At 38.9% G+C, this 21,571-nt stretch overlaps 1 protein-coding gene across 4 annotated transcripts in view; it reads left to right on the forward strand.

Annotated features, from left to right (window-relative positions):
- The window catches only part of vps50 (VPS50 EARP/GARPII complex subunit), a 79,308-nt gene that overhangs the window by 11,339 nt on the left and 46,398 nt on the right, over positions 1-21,571 (forward strand). For all 4 annotated transcript variants that reach the window (XM_061812726.1, XM_061812892.1, XM_061812811.1 and 1 more), the window contains exons 5-12: positions 3,146-3,199; positions 9,404-9,474; positions 10,570-10,687; positions 11,914-11,949; positions 12,350-12,432; positions 16,755-16,797; positions 18,671-18,769; positions 21,173-21,313. In XM_061812726.1, the coding sequence (XP_061668710.1) occupies positions 3,146-3,199; positions 9,404-9,474; positions 10,570-10,687; positions 11,914-11,949; positions 12,350-12,432; positions 16,755-16,797; positions 18,671-18,769; positions 21,173-21,313 (645 nt within the window). The remainder of the gene's footprint in view (positions 1-3,145; positions 3,200-9,403; positions 9,475-10,569; positions 10,688-11,913; positions 11,950-12,349; positions 12,433-16,754; positions 16,798-18,670; positions 18,770-21,172; positions 21,314-21,571) is intronic.

The following is a 21,571-nucleotide window of genomic DNA, read 5'->3' on the forward strand; positions in this document are numbered from 1 at the left end:
GGGATGTAATTATTTTAGCGTGATAATGAGATGACAGATGCGTAACCTGTATTTGCTTCTTTACCTGAATCCTCTTTGCCTTTGTGGATTGGACAATTTCTGTCATTTTCAGAGAGAACATCTGCCTTGTCTCTCAGCCACTGCATCTGAGCTTAATTGGCATCTTTGACTCGCTCCCAGCAGTGTTTCATCTCCTAGCTAATTGCCTTTGCGCACTGTGAAACCTCAGACACTGCCCAAACTGGCGTAATCCAAAGATATGCACTCTGACTTGCCCCACAGAAGCGGGGGCTGAGCTAATACCAGAGGAGGCCATGTTAATAATGTGGTGGAAAAGCTGATGTTCTCCTCATGTTGCTGAAAAGTTAGTGAGACTTTTGATACCTTTGCCTAAACCCCATTTGGTTGCTAAAATTCTCCATGGGAAGGGGACTAAAAATTTAGCGTGCGTTTGCATATATCCTTGTGTGTGTGGTGCTGTGAGGGGCAGCGAAGTGCCTGAACACCAAATTTACAATTTAAGGGAGCATATAACTCATTATACAAAAACTGGGAACCACTGAATCAGTAAATTACATCACTGCTTTAAAATGGATGCAGCCTATGCACTCAGTGGCCACAACAGTCTACACTTTTAAATAGAAATGAGATGAAATACAGGAGCTGTAGAGAAATGTCATTCTTTTAACGTACAATTATGGAAAAATTTTCAACACCACAAGTTTGTTCAGTTTCTTATTTTAATGCCTAGTACCACTAAAGGTATATTACTTTAAGAATACAATGAAAGGGACAAAGATACAGCCGCTTCTATAATATCTTATCCTATTTCACGTGCTTGAAGTTAATTGTGTTCTCATTGATTTTAGTCACTATCAAGGAAGCCACTGAAAATGGCTAGCTATTTTTTTTTCTTGTCATTACATTTGCTCAAACAACTAAACTGACAAAACAAGGGTGGTGTAATATTTTTTCCCCATGACTGTATTTTTAAATGAATAATATAACTATACTTTAATGTGTCGCAGGCAGAAGGTTTGATATGTATCTTCATATTGCCCAGATTGTTTTGACCAATGAATGTTTTGTGTTACAAGTGACGTCTGTTTTCTGGCTGTGCTTCAAGCCTTCTAATCAACAGTACTGAACCTCAAGTGATTTTTAGCTCCTTGATACATTCTACTGCCCTAATTAGTGCCTGCTAATTTAGCTGTAATTGACCTGTAGATCTTAGTAAGAACTTGCAAATGTACTACTTTTCTGGAAAAATCAATCCCAAGACAAACAGGTACCAGGTGCCACAGAAAGTTTCCAGGACCGGTGTCAAATCCAAACTACAAACTTAAAGTTTTGACCTCCAATGGAAGCCAGACAATCTAAAAGCACGTCTACAAAGAAATTCTGAACTGTTTGCTTTGTTCAATGCCTGTGAAAAGATAGGAGCTGTATCAAATTACTTGGATCCCACATAGCGGCTATTAAATTGCGCATTCGCTCTAATAGATAAAACTAACATATAACTAACTAATATCCCTAATATTGAGTACCTGATTGTATGCTCAATCACTACCAGATTGCGCTGGCTGTTGATAACAGGTGTAAAAGGGGTGGAGACTACTGTATTTAAAAGAAGGTTTTGGGGTTTGGGGAGTTTTGATGGTTTTGAATATGGGAAATTTGGCAGAGCACTGCATGTGCAAAGGGAAGTTTGAAGTAATGAGATTGGAAGTGTAAGTAGAAAACAAGTCACAGAAAAGATAATCGCTTTTTAGGGAGGACATTAATGACATGAGGGTGGGGGGGAGTAGTGATTGCATTTGAAACTTGGGATAGCCCACTTGGAAAATGGTTCTTTGATAATCCAGCACCAATTTTCATAGTACGCTGAAATGACTCAGATATTTGTAAACATGGTTTCTCATTCGTGATATACTGTAGTATGACTCCTTCTTATGTCTGGCTCCAAGTCAACTCTTATACTGTACCAATCAGAACCTCCAAAATTGCATTGCTGAATAGATATGTCTCGATAAATTTTGTCGGCTTTTCAAAATTCTTGACGTGCGTCGAAAAGTTATGCCCCACTGCATCTCATTTTGCTTGCCCCATGCTGGTATCACTTTGCTTGCTTGAGCCTGCCTTTCAGACACAGTTTTTATAGAGACCAAATCAGCCAACACAATTCATTTCAGCTTGGCTAAGTCACCTTGTCTGTGCTAAATTAATCCATTTGCGTTTACTCCTCCTCTAATGCACAAAATTAATTGCATGGCAATTAAGCGCATTTGGCAGACCCAGTCCTGGGTATGCCTGCACCTTCAATATGTTTGTCTGTGCAGTCAAGTTTTTGGCCATTTTTGTATGTGCAAAACTTTGTAAATAAGGCTCTTAAGTGTTTTGTGGGGATAGTCATTTGTATTGCCCTTAGTGTCCATGTTGACCTTTTTTGGAGGGGATTACTTAGACCATTAAAATTTTGGATTGCACATTATTATCTCCTCCATGTCCTTCTCCAGTCCTCAGTCTATTTATCTCCCTCAACCATTGTGTTCACACACAAAAAGAATCCCATGTATACAGTCATACAAATGTACACAAATAATTAGATCGATGATCTGCAAGCTGCTGAGCACAAGAAATTAGCCTGATTGAAGGGTCATCTGCATGTGTGGATTTTCAAAAGACTTTAGGCATAAAGAAAGAGGAATAATCTAATTTAGTATAGGACATCAAGTTTTAATGATGTGGCTGTATGACCCAGACAGAGTTGTCACTTCTATGCTCCCCACATAATATTAGGAGTCTGCACCTTCACAATTAACACCCCTCCCCTCTATTTCTTCTGGCTTGTGATGAGCAAGCTTCAGTAGTAGGTATGGGCTTTTCACATTGATAGAATGACCATGCTCAATATCACTTTATGCCTAAAGCAAGGCATAAGCATTCTTAAATTAATTGCAGTGTTGCTTCAGCCATGAGTCAAATTCATAGATACTATTCAGATTGAAATGTTAAAAGATTGTCTTATTCCAGCTGCACTCGTGATTTTGAGATAACACTCAAGTCGTTTTTGCAGGGTGGCATTTGGAAAAGTTTCTCTGTTTTAACACAACGTTTCCCGTTTATACTCCTTCCCTCTGTGTAGGTTTCAAAAAAGGTTGCTGATCTCATTCTGGAGAAACAGCCGTCTTACGTCAAGGTAAAATAAAACATGAACATTTGCTTATTGAAGTTCCTGAACTATCTCATGACAAAAAAAATATTCTTCATCATTCCTGCATGTTTTTTTTTTATTTTTAATTATTTTTCTGCTCTAAGCATTTGTTTTGTGTTCTTTATTTCTTGAAGGAGATGTAAAAATTTTTGGTTAATCTCTAATCTTGGTGATGCTTTTGCTGCTGCATACAAATGGCAGCTTGTGTAAATTCTCTCTGATGACTGCTATTGTTAAGTCATCTAAAGGTCAGTCTGTATATAGCAAACTGGTCATTATTTCTGTGACCCTCCCGGTGACTGCTGTATCCAAATGACAGTGGAACTTATTAGCCAGAGCATTGGCCCCCGCCAATCTGAGTCCACATACACAAATTGGTCTGCAAAATGCCCTCTGGAGTTCAGAGGGCATGTGCTTTCCATATCCTTTGCATTCATGTCATAATGAGTCAAAAGAGATTTAATTTTTCATGATTTGGTATGATGATTTCCCTGCATTGAGGGGCACTGACAAAAAAAAAAAAAAGGCAGCTCCCATCTACATTTTTTTTCCTTGCTCTGTGTCTGTGTTCAAAGCACTGTGTCATTTTTGCTTCCACCTTTTCCACCGCTGATATCTTCATATCTGCTCAAAAATGATCATTTCTGTGATGTAAACAAATGCATATTGCTGTGAAGCAGGCCGCCCCCGGCTATAATTCTTCTTCTCTCCAGCGATTGCATGGCGTGAATCGCCCGTCAGTGGAAACATAATTTGTGCAGACGTATAAAACCCTTGCTTGGAGCTTAAAATGACGGTCTGGTAAGCATCTAATGTGATTCATTGCAATGGAGGGAGTAGTCTTCTGCGGGAGCTTGCGTCTGATCACTGTTGACACCCGCTAGCCACACATGGCCTCGTCTTGCACTCAGGAAGGATGGAAGGTTACATGAAAGCCAGAGCCATTGTCATTGATCTCGTTCCAGCATTTAGCTTTACGGGTGTATTTTTAAGGTATCTGCAAATAGTTGGCTGTCTTAGAGTTTTATGGACTGACGAAAATAAGACTTGTGTTTGGAGAAAGAAAGGCTCGGCGAATGATATACAAGCACATCTGTGAAACAAGGTGGGAGTGATATCATGGCGTGGCCTTGGGTGGTTTCTTTTGGAAATCTTCCTTTAGAAAGTCATTTATTTTGAAAATAAATATGGTTGTGAGTGCGACTGGTTGTTTGTTTCGACGTGGCAACCAGTTCAGAGTGTACCCCGCCTCCTGCTCGAAGATAGCTGGGTTAGGCTCCAGCGACCCTTATTAGGATAAGAGGCTCACAAACTGGATGGATAGATAATACAGGTGTGTAAGTGAAAAATAAGCAATAGAAATGACTGTTCATAATAATGAAACAATAACAAATTGTGTTGCTCTTGGATTTTTTCTTTTACCATTGTAAATGGTACCTTTGTTCATACTTTCTACAGGCAAAAAAACCCCAAAAAAAGCCAGCCACAAATGCTATTTTCCCATCTGGCAGCATTTAACGTCAGGTTCTGAATATGTATTCAAGGCTTTTTCATTGGTCGGATTCTGAGTCAGTCGGCGAGTTTTGCGGATACACTATAACTTCTCCCCTTCAAGTGAGCTTGGAAATGGCTCATGATATTCCAATATGTAATGAACTTCTATGGGAGAGTCTAAACCAGGTCGCTAAACGCAATCATAGAGAAAATGGCCGGGGGCAGGGACCCAATTATTTTTCCATGGGAAACACATTTATTAGCGTTAGCCGTGCACCTTTCTTAACGCTCCTTCGTTGCCACATTTGCAAATGTTTGTTCAACCTTGGTGCTCAGAGCTGCCAGTTACAATTGAGGTCTCAAGGGTGTTTCACGAGCGAGATTAGAAACTGACACGAGTTAGATTTGTCAGGAAAGAGATCATTAATACCAGCTAACCGTGGTCTTCAATTGGATTCTACGAAATGTCAACTCCAGGGATCTGTGCACATTGTATCATAAATGCCATTCATCTTTGTTTCATTACATTTCTTTGACAATGAACCGGAGGCATGGCCCAAACAGCGGTATCGTTATAATGTGTAGTCATAGTTAGCAAAAAGATCATGTGAATAGTCAATGTGTTGGGGGGTCAGAGTGAAGAGCTCTGAAGAATATATGAATAATAAAGGCATGGAAAGAGAAAAAGTAAACTATAGTAAGGCTAAACATCTTGTTGTTTGACCTTTATTTGCCATTGTTCCTTTTCCACCGCTTTTTTGTCGACATGTATAGTAGTCCATTTTGGCCTGTTAATAGTGCTGGGTCATCTTTCTTCTCTCGTAGTGGATGTGCAAAGAATGCATTTAGGTTGGAGCACGGTGCTTACCCAGAACATGTCAACCACTTCTTTAAATGTTTCACTAAATACCATATTTTCTGGGCGACAGGGCGGACCGAATAATTTTTTTCCATACACGATTCTGCGCCTGACCATACGCCATGGCTATATACTGTACGTACTGGTAGGTTGTGAAATTAGATGTGCAACAGAAAGACTATGTAACTGTTTACATACCTTGTTTCCTCACAGTGACTGTAACATGGCAGTAAATCAGCTTAAACACAACAGAAAAGTTGTTTTTATTCATACTCTCCCTGTTCACTGAAACCACTAAAGCCTTCGTCTTCAGTCACAGAGTTGAAGAGCCTCAAAAAGTCTCCGTCACACACACCATTTCAGTGAAGTTATGCAGTTCTCCTCATGTAGCAGTCCAGGCTTTTAATCTTTTGGTGATAGTAGATTCTTTTATGCTGCTCTACACATTTAAAATCCACTGGCAGACCTCAGAAAAGTAAGACCTTTCCATGGTGCCAATTTTTGTTAAAAATATTTCAAATTGAAAAAATGTATGCCGCTAGTTTCATCTACACACACTAAAGGTAATGCCATCTAATAGCAATTGAGGTTGATACTTCTTTTTCTGTGTATGCTGAAAGTAAAGTCTTCTTCCTCTTGAACACATTGGCGGTATCTCCGCATGCCCAGACGCGAGTGGATTATTGGGAACGACTAGGTTTTAAAATGCACAGGTATATTAAATCCTTGACAGTAGAATCTGTGACTTGTCTATATCACTCAACACTTGACTCGTGTCTACTCGGATGATGGTGTTGGAGAGACAACTGTCCACTTGGGCTCCATGGGGGTGACAAAATCCAACAGCCATTTGGACAGTTTGCTGTTCAGTTCATGTTCCTCAGTGGCTCAATTAATGCCAAGCGGTAGTCACTAAACAGAATCCTCAAATACAATAGTTCCCATTACTACAGTATGAAATTGTGAGATGGGATCCTCGTTCGATCTGATTGTCTGGCAAATTATAGTTGGTCAATAGTGTCAGAGTTGGAGGAGCTAATGGAATCTATAACAGGCCACTCAGGGATCTTCATTAATATAGAACACTTTCATAGGCTTGCTGGCTTTTTTATGCTGTAGTTCTGTAGTCCATCTTTTGAAGGTGCTGTGAATAAGATTCTTGGTCTTTTTCTATTGGTGTAATCTCTCCATACCTCGTTGCAAGGCTACTATTCAACAAGATTATAGATGCATCTCAACGCATTTTGAATCAATCCATTTTTTTTTCTTTTCATTTCTTATCAATAAAAGTGCAACTATATAAAGCAGAACCCAGGAACAAAAGCCAACAAAGGTTTCTGAGTTTTATAAAAAGTCAAAACTGTTATTGTCCTTTTGTGGATTCAAAATATGTCATAAAGTTGGGAAGAATGAATTAGGTTCTGTTGTTGTTATATCCAGCACAATTATAACAAAGGATTTGCACACTCAATCAATGTGCCTCTGTATTTGTGACGTGTCCTCAGAGCTACAGTACAAACAAAACTTGAGATGAATTGACATATTTTCAAATTTCAAGTAACTTTGTCAGATGTTTGACATGATATAAACATACCCGAAATAGCATTCCTCTCAGACCTGCAGTGGTTTAATAGAGTTCAAATGAAATTACTAAAACATGAATAAACGGGTGTGTTTAAAATATGTACATTGTGCCTTACACTAGACAATATAACCCATGGGTGCTCAATACATCGATCAATCACGAGGCGTGCCAAAAAAAAAAAAAAAAAAATGATGTCAGCCAATGTTCCCTCTAAACTGCACGCGTGCGCAATTGTGCACCACTGATGCAGTCTCTTCACAGATATTCTGCGTTGGGCCAAAAAAAAACCCAATCCAATGCAAATTGAATGTATAACATACTGCTATTCAGTTTGTGGCATTTTGCAATGTGATTCCATGAGTGAGGGATGACTTGTTGTTACATCCAATGGCACAATTCACATGCATACTGTAAAAAATGAAAACAAGAAGCCACTGGTTTCTTTTAGACAGCACACGGAACTTTTTCTAACAACATTCCCTGCTCCGCCACACTCTTTTTCCCAGTTTACTTTGCACCACCCCCCACCGCCCCCCCGCTCTTAAAGACGTACACTCATAATTACAAATGTTACAGTACTTACGCAGCAATCACGATCAATCAATTACGCGTCAATGTGTTTTATAATGACAGCGTCCACCACCGCTGATTTAGTTAGCAACACAGTCGGGGCAATGTAGTGCAAAGACGAGCTAGACATGCTGTTATGTTTCCTTTCGATATTAATGGAGAAAGTTAAAAAAAGAAATGCTGTTATTTTAAGATGCAATGACTGTTGGAGTATGTGAATAATAAAGGAAAAAGTGGTTAAAAAGGACCCCATCCCGTTGTCGGTACCTCGCGAGAGACTGGTTGCTTGAGAAATAGATCTTGGGGTAAAAAAGTCTGGGCACCCATAATTTAACCGATATGGTCAATCCGGCGAGTTTAATAAGAATTGTAATTCCTAAATACAATATACATAGATGTGTTGGTATTGGGATTATGAGCAGCAGTTTACACGGTTAAGTATTATGGACATTTAATATTATGGATTATGGTGTATTAAATTATAGACATTTTTCAATAGTGTAGTAGAATTTAGCTGCTTTGAGTGGCATGTGTTTTTTTTTGGACTTACATAAGCATTCATTGTGCTAGCGAGAGGTGCTAAAAGGAGGAGTTGTGTGCCAACACACAAGTGAATGATTACACGACATGTCAATCATCTTTTTTAAATTCGCCCACAGTCCGTGTCAGTGAAAGGTATTCATCCACATGGCTCGTGCTGTTCGTGCAGTGGTTGCGATTATGTCATGAAGGACTTTTTTTATAATGATATGCCTCTTTATTAACGTGATGCAAATTATTTTGCGTCAACTCAACACTCGGTATTAAGACATTGTTTGGTACAAAATCAACAGAGGCTGTCGTGCTACCACTCTGCTCTTAGAAATCTCGCAGCCCATTGTCAGCATGTATAAGAACGCATATGCTGTACGTATGTATGGACTTGCCGTTTGTAAAACTGTACTGCCAATGATGTACTGTGTTTTTGTATCATGTAATAAAAAAATATATTAAATATAAATATTTACAATGTGTGTGCCACATAGATTGTCGACTGCACTTCCACAGGCCACTTAAGAGATACTTTATTTCATTCCACGACCTTTGCGTTATATAATAGTGCATCCATCCATTTTTTTGTGCTGCTTCACATTCACATGTACGGGTGAGGAAACCGGAGTACCCAGAGAATAACTTGCAACCTCCACACTGCCGAGAGTACTTAGCAATGTGCGAACAGACGTGCAATCATTTCAATTCCCTGAATCATTTGAAAATTGTTTACAATTGCATTGCAATTCTTTGAATAATTTGTTTCTACCACTTCATTTCTCTCTACAGACTTACTGTATCTGCCTGACAAAAAGTTACAATACACAACTACAGTGCAATTTTGTTACTATACTATACTATACTATACTGTTGTACTGTACTGTACTGTAATTATTTACATTTTTGTTTCTGCTCTTTCGAGATCTATTTTGTTTATTCTAAAGGTGTCAAATGTCTAATTTCATAACGTACTTACTGCCGGAGGCATCTCAACCAATTGTGTTTAGATTGCTGTTGATGTGTATGCTGTATAGAGTTGAAAAGACGATTTTATTTGATAAATGGCTGCAATCAAAGAACTCAGTCATTGCCCTAGGCTAAAATTTAAGAGAAATTTAACTGTGAAGTGCTTTTCGGTTTATGTTCGCAGGAACTGGAAAGAGTGACGGCGTTACAGGCCAACCTGCAGCTGGCTGCTGTCATTTGCACAAATGCAAGAAGGTAATGGCGTACTTTGTATGCTTGATAGGATTTAATCTTCATGTTCTTGATGCTTTTCATGCGCTAATGCACTTTTGCTTGCTTCTTCATCGCTTTGGATTGATTCTTGAATCTTAAGATAAGATAAAACTTGATTGACCACAAGTTAAAGCAGTACAGCAGCACACAGCAGATTATTGAATGAATGGATGAATAAATAAATAAATCAAATAAATAAATAAACAACAAAAGCAATGCGGTTTTTTTTGCTCCTGGGTAGAATGATGAAAAGTCCTTCAAGCCAGATACCGTGTTCTTGTAGGGGGGGAAAAATGCTAATTACACAATTTGTTTAGTACAAAAGAAGATGGCTTTTTATAGTTAACTTTTATCACCACACAATCAGCCATGCAATCAAAGATCTTTGGCTTTGAGATGTAACGTGTTGTTCAGGGCTAAAATTCTGTCTCATGTGCAAATATAGCCAACCTATTTCTCTCATTTTACGAGTATATCACACAGCTTGCCTATCTTAATATACAGTTGGTACTTTTTAAATCTTTGAGAACTGGGATTTATTCCATATCTGCTCTGTTGTTGCTATAAGACTCTCTGCAAATGGATAATACCCTTGTTGAATTGGCACTATAGCAGCCATGAAGTCATCCATCTGTATATTTGTTTTATTTTCATATTTTGTATTTTCCCAAGTCCGACTCCAGCACTGTTTTGCTAAGATAACCATGCTTAGTTTATTAATCATCACTCAATTCCTACCACTAGAACAGACATTCACTGAGAAAGTGGCGATGTACATACACATTAATTATAAAATTCATGATTTATGTTGGTTTCCTTTTAACTGAAAGCATTTTTTATACCTCCGTCTGGCACATTTAAACTAGTCAGTAAATGTTCTCAAAATTCAGGTGATTGGGCAGCTTGCAGTGTAATCATTGTTTCATTGAATTTAATTGCCTTGCTCGCACTCGTGAATGTCATAAAAGCAAGCAACAAAGCAGTACGACGAGGCCAGGATATTAAACCCAACTGCTTGAATGAAAAATATTAATCTGAGCACCATGATCACCTTATTATGTGATCTGCTATTCCTAGGCAACTGAGTGTGTCAAAGGAGGGATTCACAGAAGCAAGTTTGGGTTTATTAGCCAATCAGAGAAGGCGGCAACTCCTAACAGGACTGCTCAAGTCTCTTCGGACCATCAAGACCCTGGTAAAGTATTTCACTATGATAATACTGCCTTTAACTTCACCCACTGTATACTTTATAAGGTTTATTTTAAGTGACTCTAAAACTGGAGTGTCCTTTAAGTACATTCTCAATCTTTCCAATGTAAAATATCCAAACTATTTTCTACAGTCTGTATTTTTGCTTTCTTTGGGGAAAAAAGGTAATTTTTCTACTATTCTACTATTGAAAGGGTTCTGCGGGGAAAAAAGACTTCAGTGTTCTGCTATTCTACTATTGAAAGAGACCAGGCCCTTTCTGTAAAAGCAATGGCCCTGTAAATCAAATAACCAGTTGGGGCCATCCTCAGCTGCGACAACTCCATTTTCAATGACAATGAGTCTTTCATAACGCTGGAGAAATATTTTGGTCCACTCTTCTTGCTGAATTGTTTGGATTCAGCAACATTGGATTGTTTTGAAGCATAAGTGGCTTTTTTAAAGTCATGCCGAAGCATTTTGATTGGATTCAAGTCAAGGAGTTTGACTAAGACTAAATTCCTTTTGTTTTCTTAAGCCATTCATAAATTGACTTCCTGGTGTTTTGGATTGTGATCCTGCTGTAGAACCCAAATGCATTTCAGTTTAAGCTTACGAATTTATGGCTACACTTTCTATGTGCCCTGGGATTGGCTGGCAATCAGTCCAGGATATAACCCACCTCCTGCCCGACGACAGCTGCGATGGGCTCCAGCACTCCCGCGGCCCTTTTGAGGATAAGCGGCTCAGATAATGGATGGATGGATGGATTTTGTTGGGGCAGCTCGGAGGGATACAGGATTGGGTGTGATCACTTCAAATTAACTACACTTATTAGCCACAATTAATTCGTGATTTAACCAGGGTGTAATTACTTCCACACAGGCCCAGGTAACTTGGGCTAAGTTCACTTGGGATATATTTGTCTATTACATTTGTTTGATGATCTTAAGCATTAAAGAGGGAAAACTATGCTAAAGTGTAATAATTTCAGAAGGGGGGGGGCAATACTCACAGAACTGTGTGATCTTGTTAAATCTTGATTGTTTTGTGAATCATGTCATTGAAAGATCGTTATGTAGTCGACTTCTGTTCATGTTTTCATGGTTTTTTTTTTTTTGCACTGCTATGGTTGCTTTTCACATGATAATCATTGAAACAGCTTATATAAGAAATAATGGTATGTAATTTTACCGTCTTAAAGTGCTGCTTTTGTCATCCTTCCCATCATAGCAAAGAACAGATGTACGGCTCAGTGAAATGCTTGAGGTATTGTAAAGCCCCCTACACACATTGACACACGAGCTGACGACTGAGTTGAATGGTGAAATATCATTATTAAAAGCTGCACTCTCACACATCTTTGAATGCTTGTTTTATGAAGATCTGCTGGAGAAAACAAAATCAATATGCTGGACACTGAAATGAATGCCTTGTTCTCTGAAAACTATATAACAAACATCTTAGACAACATTATCAAAGCATGACTGAGAGAATAAACCTATAGTTTTAAACATTTCTTAAAAATAAAATGAATTTAGATAATGTACAGTATATATAGTATTTGTACAAGTACTTTGTAACGACTATAAGGTGCTAAAATGTTTCATTTTAAACCTGACAAGGGCTTATGAATTCTGTGTAAATTCTTATATGACTTTTTTTCCAGGAGGAAGACTATCCTGGTGCTATCCAGCTCTGTCTGGAATGTCAGAAAGCTGCCAGCACATTCAAACACTACAGCTGCATCAGGTATGATACTTAATAGGACGTAGTTGCACTGCAGTCTGAAATGTGCTTTTGTAAAATTGAAGCTATTCATGCTCATATATAATTTTATACTGGATATTGCTTCCAAAATATTTTTTTAAAATTTAACTTCATGCCCCTCGGTGGTGGAATATTATCTATTCTAACGATTCAGAAATGGAAAAAAAAAAAAAAATCCCCTTATAGCGGTTGTTTATTATTCATTTGCCATTAATGTTTTCCACCATGTGCCGGTGTTTTGTTTAAATTCAGCTGCTAATGAAAAGATTTATTTAATGTTTTCTATTGTGAAGGCTAATTCCTGGATCATGCTTTTCATCAGGTGACATGTTTTTAAATATCCTCCAGCTAAGCCCCGCATCACCTCTGTTTGAACTGGAGATGCCAGAAATCCTGTCATGCACACAGCAAATGTCCTTTTATAACACTGAATGCAGAGTGCTGTTTTTCCACCCCCATTGAATACAAATTAAGGGGTGAACTTCCGCCTTCAAATTAAAACACACCATTTTGCAAAACTGAAACAAGAAGCATTTGACTCCCACTAATAACAATCAGCAGTTAGGCAAAGTGGTGGACAACACAGTGGATGACTAATTCGGCTTAAGTGACAGGTTAGGGTTAAGGGTTACAAAACTCAAAACATTTCCTGCCAGAGACAATTTGCTCTTGTTCAGTGCTGTTGCTCAGCTTGCCGCTGGGACAACCTTGCAATATTTGCGAAACTTGGCCAAACAGGAAACCTGTCCTTGTTCATGGCCCACCACAGCAGGAGGTTCTTCAAAGTGTGAGTTTGCAGTGTTTGCAAATAATCCCTGCCCTCCATGTGTGCAGTGCAACAATTCCCCACTCTACTTCATATTTGATAGTGCAGACTGAAAAATTGTTGAAAATCCTTCTTGCGCCTCACATTTTTCATTTCCACTTCCCTGTTTCCCGCACTTTTCCAAAGCTGCAGATTCAGATATAGAGACCAATTTAAACCAATGAATGTGAAACACTTATTACACAAAGTCCACACATCTGTTACTGTCAGCAGTTCTGCCGCCTCAAGCAAAAACCATGTGATTAGCAACTAGTTGACATCGCGCTGCAAACGTCATAAACGTGGAGTTGTAACAGCAACAAGTAGACTAGTTTACACAACCTGTACACCTACTGTAACTTTCAATAACTGTGATAGGGAACAAAGGAAAAGACAAATCCACCGTCTTTTCTTTCAACATGTACTTTAGTGACACTTACGAACGACCATGAGCGTGCACATTTTACTCAAGCTCTTTTGGCGCCGACAGAGTTGCCCACTCAAAGCAGTTTGTTGCCAGGCGGATACACTTTGATTTAACCTTGTAGCGACAGTTTGCCGTGCGCCACTGAACGCCCTACATGGGGATTTTGTTTCGCGCCTGCGGACCCTTGTGCGCTTCCCTTGCCGTTTAAAAAGTCAATATTGTTAGTTGAAGAACACTGTTCCACAGTCCCGTGCTCCGTCTCGATGCATTTTCATCAAGTGGCTCATACCGGCGGCTATAGGGCAGGTTGAGAGCTCCCTGAAGTCAACAGAGTAATTATCCACTGTGAACTCTATTTTGTCCGGCAATAACAAAAGTTTTGCCTCCTGCTTAAATTCACTTTTCGAAATGGAACTGAAATGAAGGATATTTAATGATAGATGTTAGTTAATATAAGGTTTACTGCATTGAATTTACATGACAGTGAACCCTCACTATTTGCAGCAATATGGATGAACAACTGCTGTTATTTTTTTCTCTCCTATGTATGTTAATTGTCCAGAGATCCCATAAGATGGCTTAAAAGAGCTGGTTTTGTTGAAATAAAGCACGTGAACACACTACAGCACCAAGATATCACCAGATGGTGCATTTTCCCAAGCGCCAAAACAGCAAATAGATGTTTTCAACAAAAAAAAACAAGAATAGTTTCTCAAATATATTTGCAATTCCTGAGCTGTGACTATGCAGTGCTTCACTGTTTTGTTTCTGATTGGAAATTATGTTTTTGTCTTTTACAACAACTCTTTACCCACAAGTGCAAAAATTAGAGATTTAGTCAGCAGGGTTGTTCAGCAACTCCAACACATTTCCATAAATGGGTGTTGACAACAAGCACACTGTAAGAGCATAGCAAAAACCCATTGAATTTTGGGGCATGAAGAAATATGCAATGCCATTCGGTGTCATTTTCATCCCTGTGCCGCAGTTGGTACAGTTCTGCGTGGACTCAACATCGGAACACATTAAAGTTAAATGGTAATCGATGTGTTGCTTTTACAAAGAGTACATTTCTACTCCTTTTGTTCCAATCTAATTGAATCAATCCGTAGAATCTCTAGGATCGTACAGTGTGTCTGCGGTAACATAAATACTCCTGTTCATCACTTATGCTAATGACTTCCCTAGTATTGAGGTGCCATATTGCAAAATACTTCCTGCAAAGGTCCTAAAGCCCAATCTTCAGGTCATTGTGAGGCTGTGGTGGCATGCGGGTGCCCCGCTATGAGTGTGCTTGTGAATGCATAGCTAATGATTGACACCTCGTCAGTCCTTTCTCGTCTCCCTTATAGGTTGCTCTTCCTCAAGCGTAGTGGTTTCTTAAAAAGACCAAACCTCCTTTTTAATGTCCATGTTGTGATTGCATTTCCATTTACCCTTCATGCTGTTGTTCACTTGTCAAAGCCACTTTGTTGCTTCTATGCCCGCTGTGTAACATTGGCTTTCATGAATACAGCAAAAAAAAAAAAAAATGCTTCTCACAGAATCAGAGCTTCCGGTCTGACCCTTCAAGGCACGGATAGCCTATTTATCCAGTCAGCGGTCTATTGTGGAGGGACTAGCCTCGAGAACCCCTTGGGCACCTATTGTCCCTTCTAATTGAAAATGAGGTGTTGAAAAAAAAATCCTCTCAGATTCCTTCATAACTACATTTCAATCCTCGAGTTCCCTGCAGGGAACTTGTTGTTAATGAGGTTTTCCCTCCTCATTTGTTATTTATGCATTCTTTCTGATCATGGAAGGGTGCCAGTGTGGAAGGAAGCATCTGATTCTACTCAAATGCACAAATACTGGTCAACGTGTTTCAATATAGTGAGAGCACAGAGGAGCTAACCGGATATTCTTACATACATACATATTCTTCCAATTCTGTTGCGTTTGCTCCTGCTCACGCTAGCACATGACAGTGTGGGTGTGTGTTAACGTGAAGATGAGCAGGCTTTTATCCAGTTGGCCTCTGCACAACTCTCAGTTGCCTGCTGTTAACCGTTCTCCCGGGTGTCAGGTGTGGAGACTCAGATGTGCTTCTTCAGTAGTCGGGGGTGGTTATTGATCAGCTCACAGATCTGCACTTGAACGAAGCTACCTTGCGTTGTGTGTGTTGCGTAACAACTCGTTAACAGTGACCGCAATGTCTGGAATTTGGCACCACAGCCAAGGTCTCATTGTGCCTCGTTTTGGACTCACTGCTCATTGTTTGAAGTTCATGCGTGCCCTTGTATTGTGTCCTGCTCTGACAGTTGGCAACTCTGAGCAAGTTTCAAACTATTTTTGCCCTTTCAAGGTTTGTGGTGAACTGCGTTTTCCAATCCCTGCTCATTTATTAATCTGGTATGCAAGCAACCTGTGGGAATCCAATCTCTAGTTTCAGGGTTCTTTACTCATTTTTCCCTATTCTTTTTCCGGACCAAGAAAAGATGCCTAATTAGCAATTTTATTAAGGACACTTTCTCCCTTTGGGTTACTTGCTGTCTCACAGGCCCCATGCAACACAAGAACAGGCTGACCCGAAAAAGACCCCAAACAAAGCAGGGACAGAGCAGGGAGACGATGGAACAAGAGATGATTACAGATGGGTGCTGCACAACGGTAGCCCAAGGGAATTGAAAGGGTGTCCTGGAATCGGCAAAATAAGATGTGAATTCTGTTTTTGCTTCTCTGCATTCAAGTTAAAAGTGTTTTATGGCATGAGATAACATCTTAAGATGCTTCAAGGTTATGTGGGTGTTTGATGTTTGCCATAATGTTACATATTACATATTACATACACAACCTACATATTATGTGGTATGATTGCTATCCACTCTTAAAGTTAAAGATCATATTTGCCCTGTTATAGATTACTTACTGAATTCCATCACTTACATTTTTCAGCCCAATTGCAATTTTTTTATTCTAGTAGTTTACTGAAAATGCTCTATAAATATGATAAGTGATGACTTGTTTTTCTTTTTAATCTCACGTTTGTTCTAAAGGAACTTAAATACAAGTTTCGGCTTTTTCTCTCCACAGTGAATTGAATTCAAAACTGCAAGACACTCTGGAGCAAATAGAGGTACTGTCACTCTCTGCCCCTCAGCCTCTCTCACTCCCTGCCTTATCTGTAATTGAGTTATTGAGAACCAATATTCATCAAAATACATTCAATGTCATATAGTGTTTGGCTTGCTGCTTTAATTTTGCAAAAACGTATTCATTCAAGCGGAAATTTGACTGTTCTGGCTCTGGTCAAATATTTACTTGTCAAAAAATCATTACGAGTGGAAAAGGATGTAAATCATATCAGTTTCATCCAGAGCTCTTGCGATATTACGTTGTGATAAAAGGTATGCAAAGCAATTTTCTCTGCAACACCACCTCTGTGCTTGAATAGATTAATTACTTTGGTATTGTCTGTAAACAAGAAAAAGGCATGCACGTGTGCACACAAATATTGCAATGCCATTGGTGGAAGAGCTTTCGTGTTTACCTGTCAGCTTTGGTAACAAACAAAAAAAAATCCTCTAAACTCACTTTACTAATCACTTTGCACAAACAACAATTCCCCATAGCAAGTAGATGATGGTTTTGTGTACCATGTTTGCAATAGTGATGCAAAACAGACCTGCTTGGAAGAGTTGTCTGTGAGTTGAATTTGTCGTGACCACGCTCAAAAATCAAAACACTTTTATCTCAAATTATCTTTTCCCATTAAATTGAATGGAAATGGCAATAATCTCTTACAGACCCCAAAACTATTCTTTGTGGATTTATCATGAAAAAAACTGCATACATATCATTATACTTTCTAAGAACATTGTATATAAACTTTATTGAATAGAATATAAAGAAATAATCATCATGACTATTTGCTGCTGTCCAATTTATTGTGCTGCTCCTATATGTTTACCTGCCTTGGCCATTGAGAGGCAGTATAATACAGTCATGCCGACAGAAATGAAGAACAGCAGCACTTCATCTTGTGCTTACTACTGTTAGTGACTCAGTAAAGAGCTGGAATATTTATCATTTTTCACAGAGGCTAAAGAATACATGCCCGTGTCTTGTCATTATTTGTTTACATGTGTTGCCCCATTGTTTGTATTTATCTGTTGCTTAGCATATTCAGTGCCATTGATGGCTTTGAGCGTTCACCTGAGATATCACGCTATGGCAACCCCTTCCGGGACAAGCCAAAAGAATCTTACTAGAAGTCAAGTATCCATTTTAATTGGGAGGGATGACCTTGAATCATTGCCTATCAATGCTAACTTTGACCATGTAAATGCCGTTTTGCATTGTTTGTTAGCATTAGGCTAAGCAGACGTTCTTACGGCAAATCTATGCGGCTGTTTAGATCCACGTGTAATTTTCTTTTTATGTTGAGTTTGACAATAAGCTTTACATTGGAGTAGCATTAAATAGCTGAAAACTTCTGTTGGTGTATTGTTCACAATTTGGCAAACTGCTGCTCATCGTGAAGTGAGTTGGATTGTGTTCACTGGCACCATGGAGCGCTCGCATCTCATTTACATTTGCAAGTCAAAGCAAAAAAATGATCTGGATGATGCCTCCTATCTCAAGAAACTCAGGTCAGATGTCTCTGTACAGTACGATACTGTATACAGTTTAGTGCACATGGATTACATATATCATTCGCTCTTTTGAGTCAATTTAAAAGCATTGCGAGAACATTTTAACTCTGTCACTACCCTTCTATGACAGGTTGATTCAGTTTGGCAAGGTCATAAATCCTTGTACTTTGTGTCTTACAACCCCCCCCCTCCTTCATACATCTACTGTACATACATCTATGTCAAAAACATCCACTCTTATCCACATCCATTTACCGTATCCCCCGCTTTGTGTATGAGCCCTAGATCCGCACATCCCTGGTCTTAATGTTGATAATTCTCATTTTTTGTCTCCCCATCTTTCTCTGCCTCCAGGAGCAGCTTGACGTAGCCCTGTCAAAGACTTGCAAACACTTTGATGTTGCACACTATACCAAAGTCCAGCTGGCCTACACGCTGCTTGGGAAGACACAGGTGAACCGTTAAACTCCTTTCCAAGGTCATAGAAATGGTCCAACACAAAGGAACCTGTGTTTCTTGCCTAAATCATTGTTTCTTCATCAAGGCTTTGGTAAACATTTACTCTCTTTACTGGATCATTTGAATCAAGTATGAATGTCATGCACATAATTTAGGAAACAAATGACAAGGACAAAGTTGCATAGCTTTACCATTGTTCTTATCTTCCAAATAAATATTTACTTGCGTCTACAATGGAATGCATCAAGATCCCTTTTCTCAGATGAATTGGTTTAATTAATCGTATCAATACTTAATCAAATATACAGGTTAAAATCAGATTGCTCTTCTGGAGAAAAAATGCACAGAATTTACCCAAGCTCACTTTAAAAGGTGAGACATATTTCAGCTGTGAACTTGATGTGAGAAGGGCATTTCAGAGGGTAGAAGTATTTACATTGAAGCGCAAACAACTGAAATGGAGTCAATATAAACGTCATTAGTTTTACATTTTAGAGTTTCTGACAACAATTTGACATCCAGGGTGTCGATGTTGGAGCATGCTTATTTTGATGCTGCTTCACATGCCAGTATATATGAAAACAAAACAGGGGACATTTAGCGTCTGTAGAGTGTTGTAGTCTCTTGGGTCTCACTATTCCGCTCTGATGCACCTCACTGTAAGTAAGTTAGTTTCATATTCTTATGAAAGACATATTGTCGTTGCTAGCAATTAATTACAAAAGTTTGTTGGTCTGAGGTCCTGATTTTTTTTTTTTTTTTTTTTGAGACATGATTGTGTTATTTTTTTAGGTTTTGGGCTTTCGCATTTAGGACTTATTGACCTGCCTGATCATTTTAACAAGATTGACAAATAGTCCCTAAATATATACTGAGATTTGGATCTGTTCAAAATCTTAAGCAAACCCACTTTTAGAAGATTAAGCGCAATATGTAGCTGTTAACAAAGATAAGAAAGAAGGTCAAACTGGACTACTGCACTTGTCGGAAGTTTTCTCAAAACTCCACTGCGAGTGTGTGGGAATACACGCAAGCCCATTCAGTCTAGTCTAATACATAAATGTTTCAAAATGGGTAATGAACTCTTACCTCTAATGTAGTGAGAAAAAAAAACTAAAATCCCATCAAAGAAAAAAACTAGGCAACGCAATTTTAAGTGTTCTAAATGTGTAAGTAGAGGATTATTTTCAGCTGGGTTCAGTTATTAAGCCTATGAAGTATTTACAAAGGCATTCTGGAAAGAGAGGGACCTTGGAGACAAGGTCCGGGAGAGGAGGATTCGATGGTTTGGACATGTCCAGAGGTGAGATAGTGAGTATATTGGTCGAAGTGTGCTGAGGATGGAGCTGCCAGCCAAAAAAGCGAGAGGAAGCCCAAAGAGAAGGTTGATGGATTTTGTGAGGGAAGATGTGAAGCCATTTGGTGTTAGACAGGATGATGCAGGACATAAGGGCACGTGGGAAAAGATGACACGTTGGTCAACCCCAAACGGGACAAGCTGAAAGAAAAAGAAGAAGACTGGAAAGAGAGGGAAAATACCACAGAGGCTATATTCATTTAATGAAGGAACATGTCATATAGAGCAACCAACAATGCAGCTCACTGATTACTTTTTAATAGATGTTGGACAGCAGTGCAACTCTTTATCTTGGGTAAAAAGCTATGAAGTATTGACTGAAATGCCAATGCTTGTTTAAGGAATTCTCAACACTGACCTGCAAAACATTTCTTACTTTTTTTTCTTTGACATTTTCACTAGCCAATATCTATAAATGTTATTCATCTCCAAGGAGAAAACATATAATGCGTGGAAAGTCCATTTTAATTTGGTTATTCATTGAAATATAGTCCCTGTCCTCAACTTCTAATGCCATATCTATGGCCTCGCAACTGTAAATTTGAAAATTGTCCGAGGTGTATTTAGTTTGACAAATTTGTGACATTGTGAAGATGTGGTTAACACGTCTGCCACAAATTCAAAGCGTCTGTGTTTCAAGGTTTGGCCCAGACAACATGCATATTTGGATAAGTGATGGAAAATGGATCAACGGATGCTTCCAGCAAGAATCAGCACAAACTGACCCAATTTTACCTTCCAGGGCTGATGTCAGAAAATCTAAAAAAAAAAAAAGAGATTAATTGAGCTCACAAGTGGGAATTGCTAAAAGCCCAGTCGTACAAATAATTTTATTTACTTCTCCTAATACATCTTCAAATCCTTCTATATAAAAAGTGTAATATGTATCTCTACTGCCAGTGAATTTTGTTTTTGGAGTTTGGTTTGTCAAGCTGTGTGCAAGCTGCTGTTAGCTTTTATACTTCACAGATCCACATGGGCAAATGAAAATGACATCTTGATATAATCATTTTCATTACTGTGTTTGGGTTTCATTGCAGACTGCTATGGACCAGTTGCACATGCACTTCACCCAGGCCATCCACAACACTGTGTTCCAAGTGGTGCTGGGATATGTCGAGCTCTGTGCTGGCAATGCTGATACCAAGTTCCAGAAAATGCAATATAAGGATCTCTGTACGGTAAGCGACTGTCCACAAGCACTCAGCGAATGTGTGTGTGTGTGTGTGTGTGTGTGTGTGTGTGTGTGTGTGTGCTCGCGCGTGTGCACGCATGGGCGCTCGCACGTTTGTAAGAAAATGTGAAGATCTGTATGTTCTAGTTTTTCTCACCTCTTATTTACTTTATGAATAGTTGTTGTGTAATGAGTCACACAAAGTCAACCATTGTACTGATATCGGAGCACATCCTATTGACTGCAAATCTAATGGGCAGAAATT

This window comes from Syngnathoides biaculeatus, chromosome 1 (assembly GCF_019802595.1).
Source record: "Syngnathoides biaculeatus isolate LvHL_M chromosome 1, ASM1980259v1, whole genome shotgun sequence".
Lineage (NCBI taxonomy): Eukaryota > Metazoa > Chordata > Actinopteri > Syngnathiformes > Syngnathidae > Syngnathoides > Syngnathoides biaculeatus.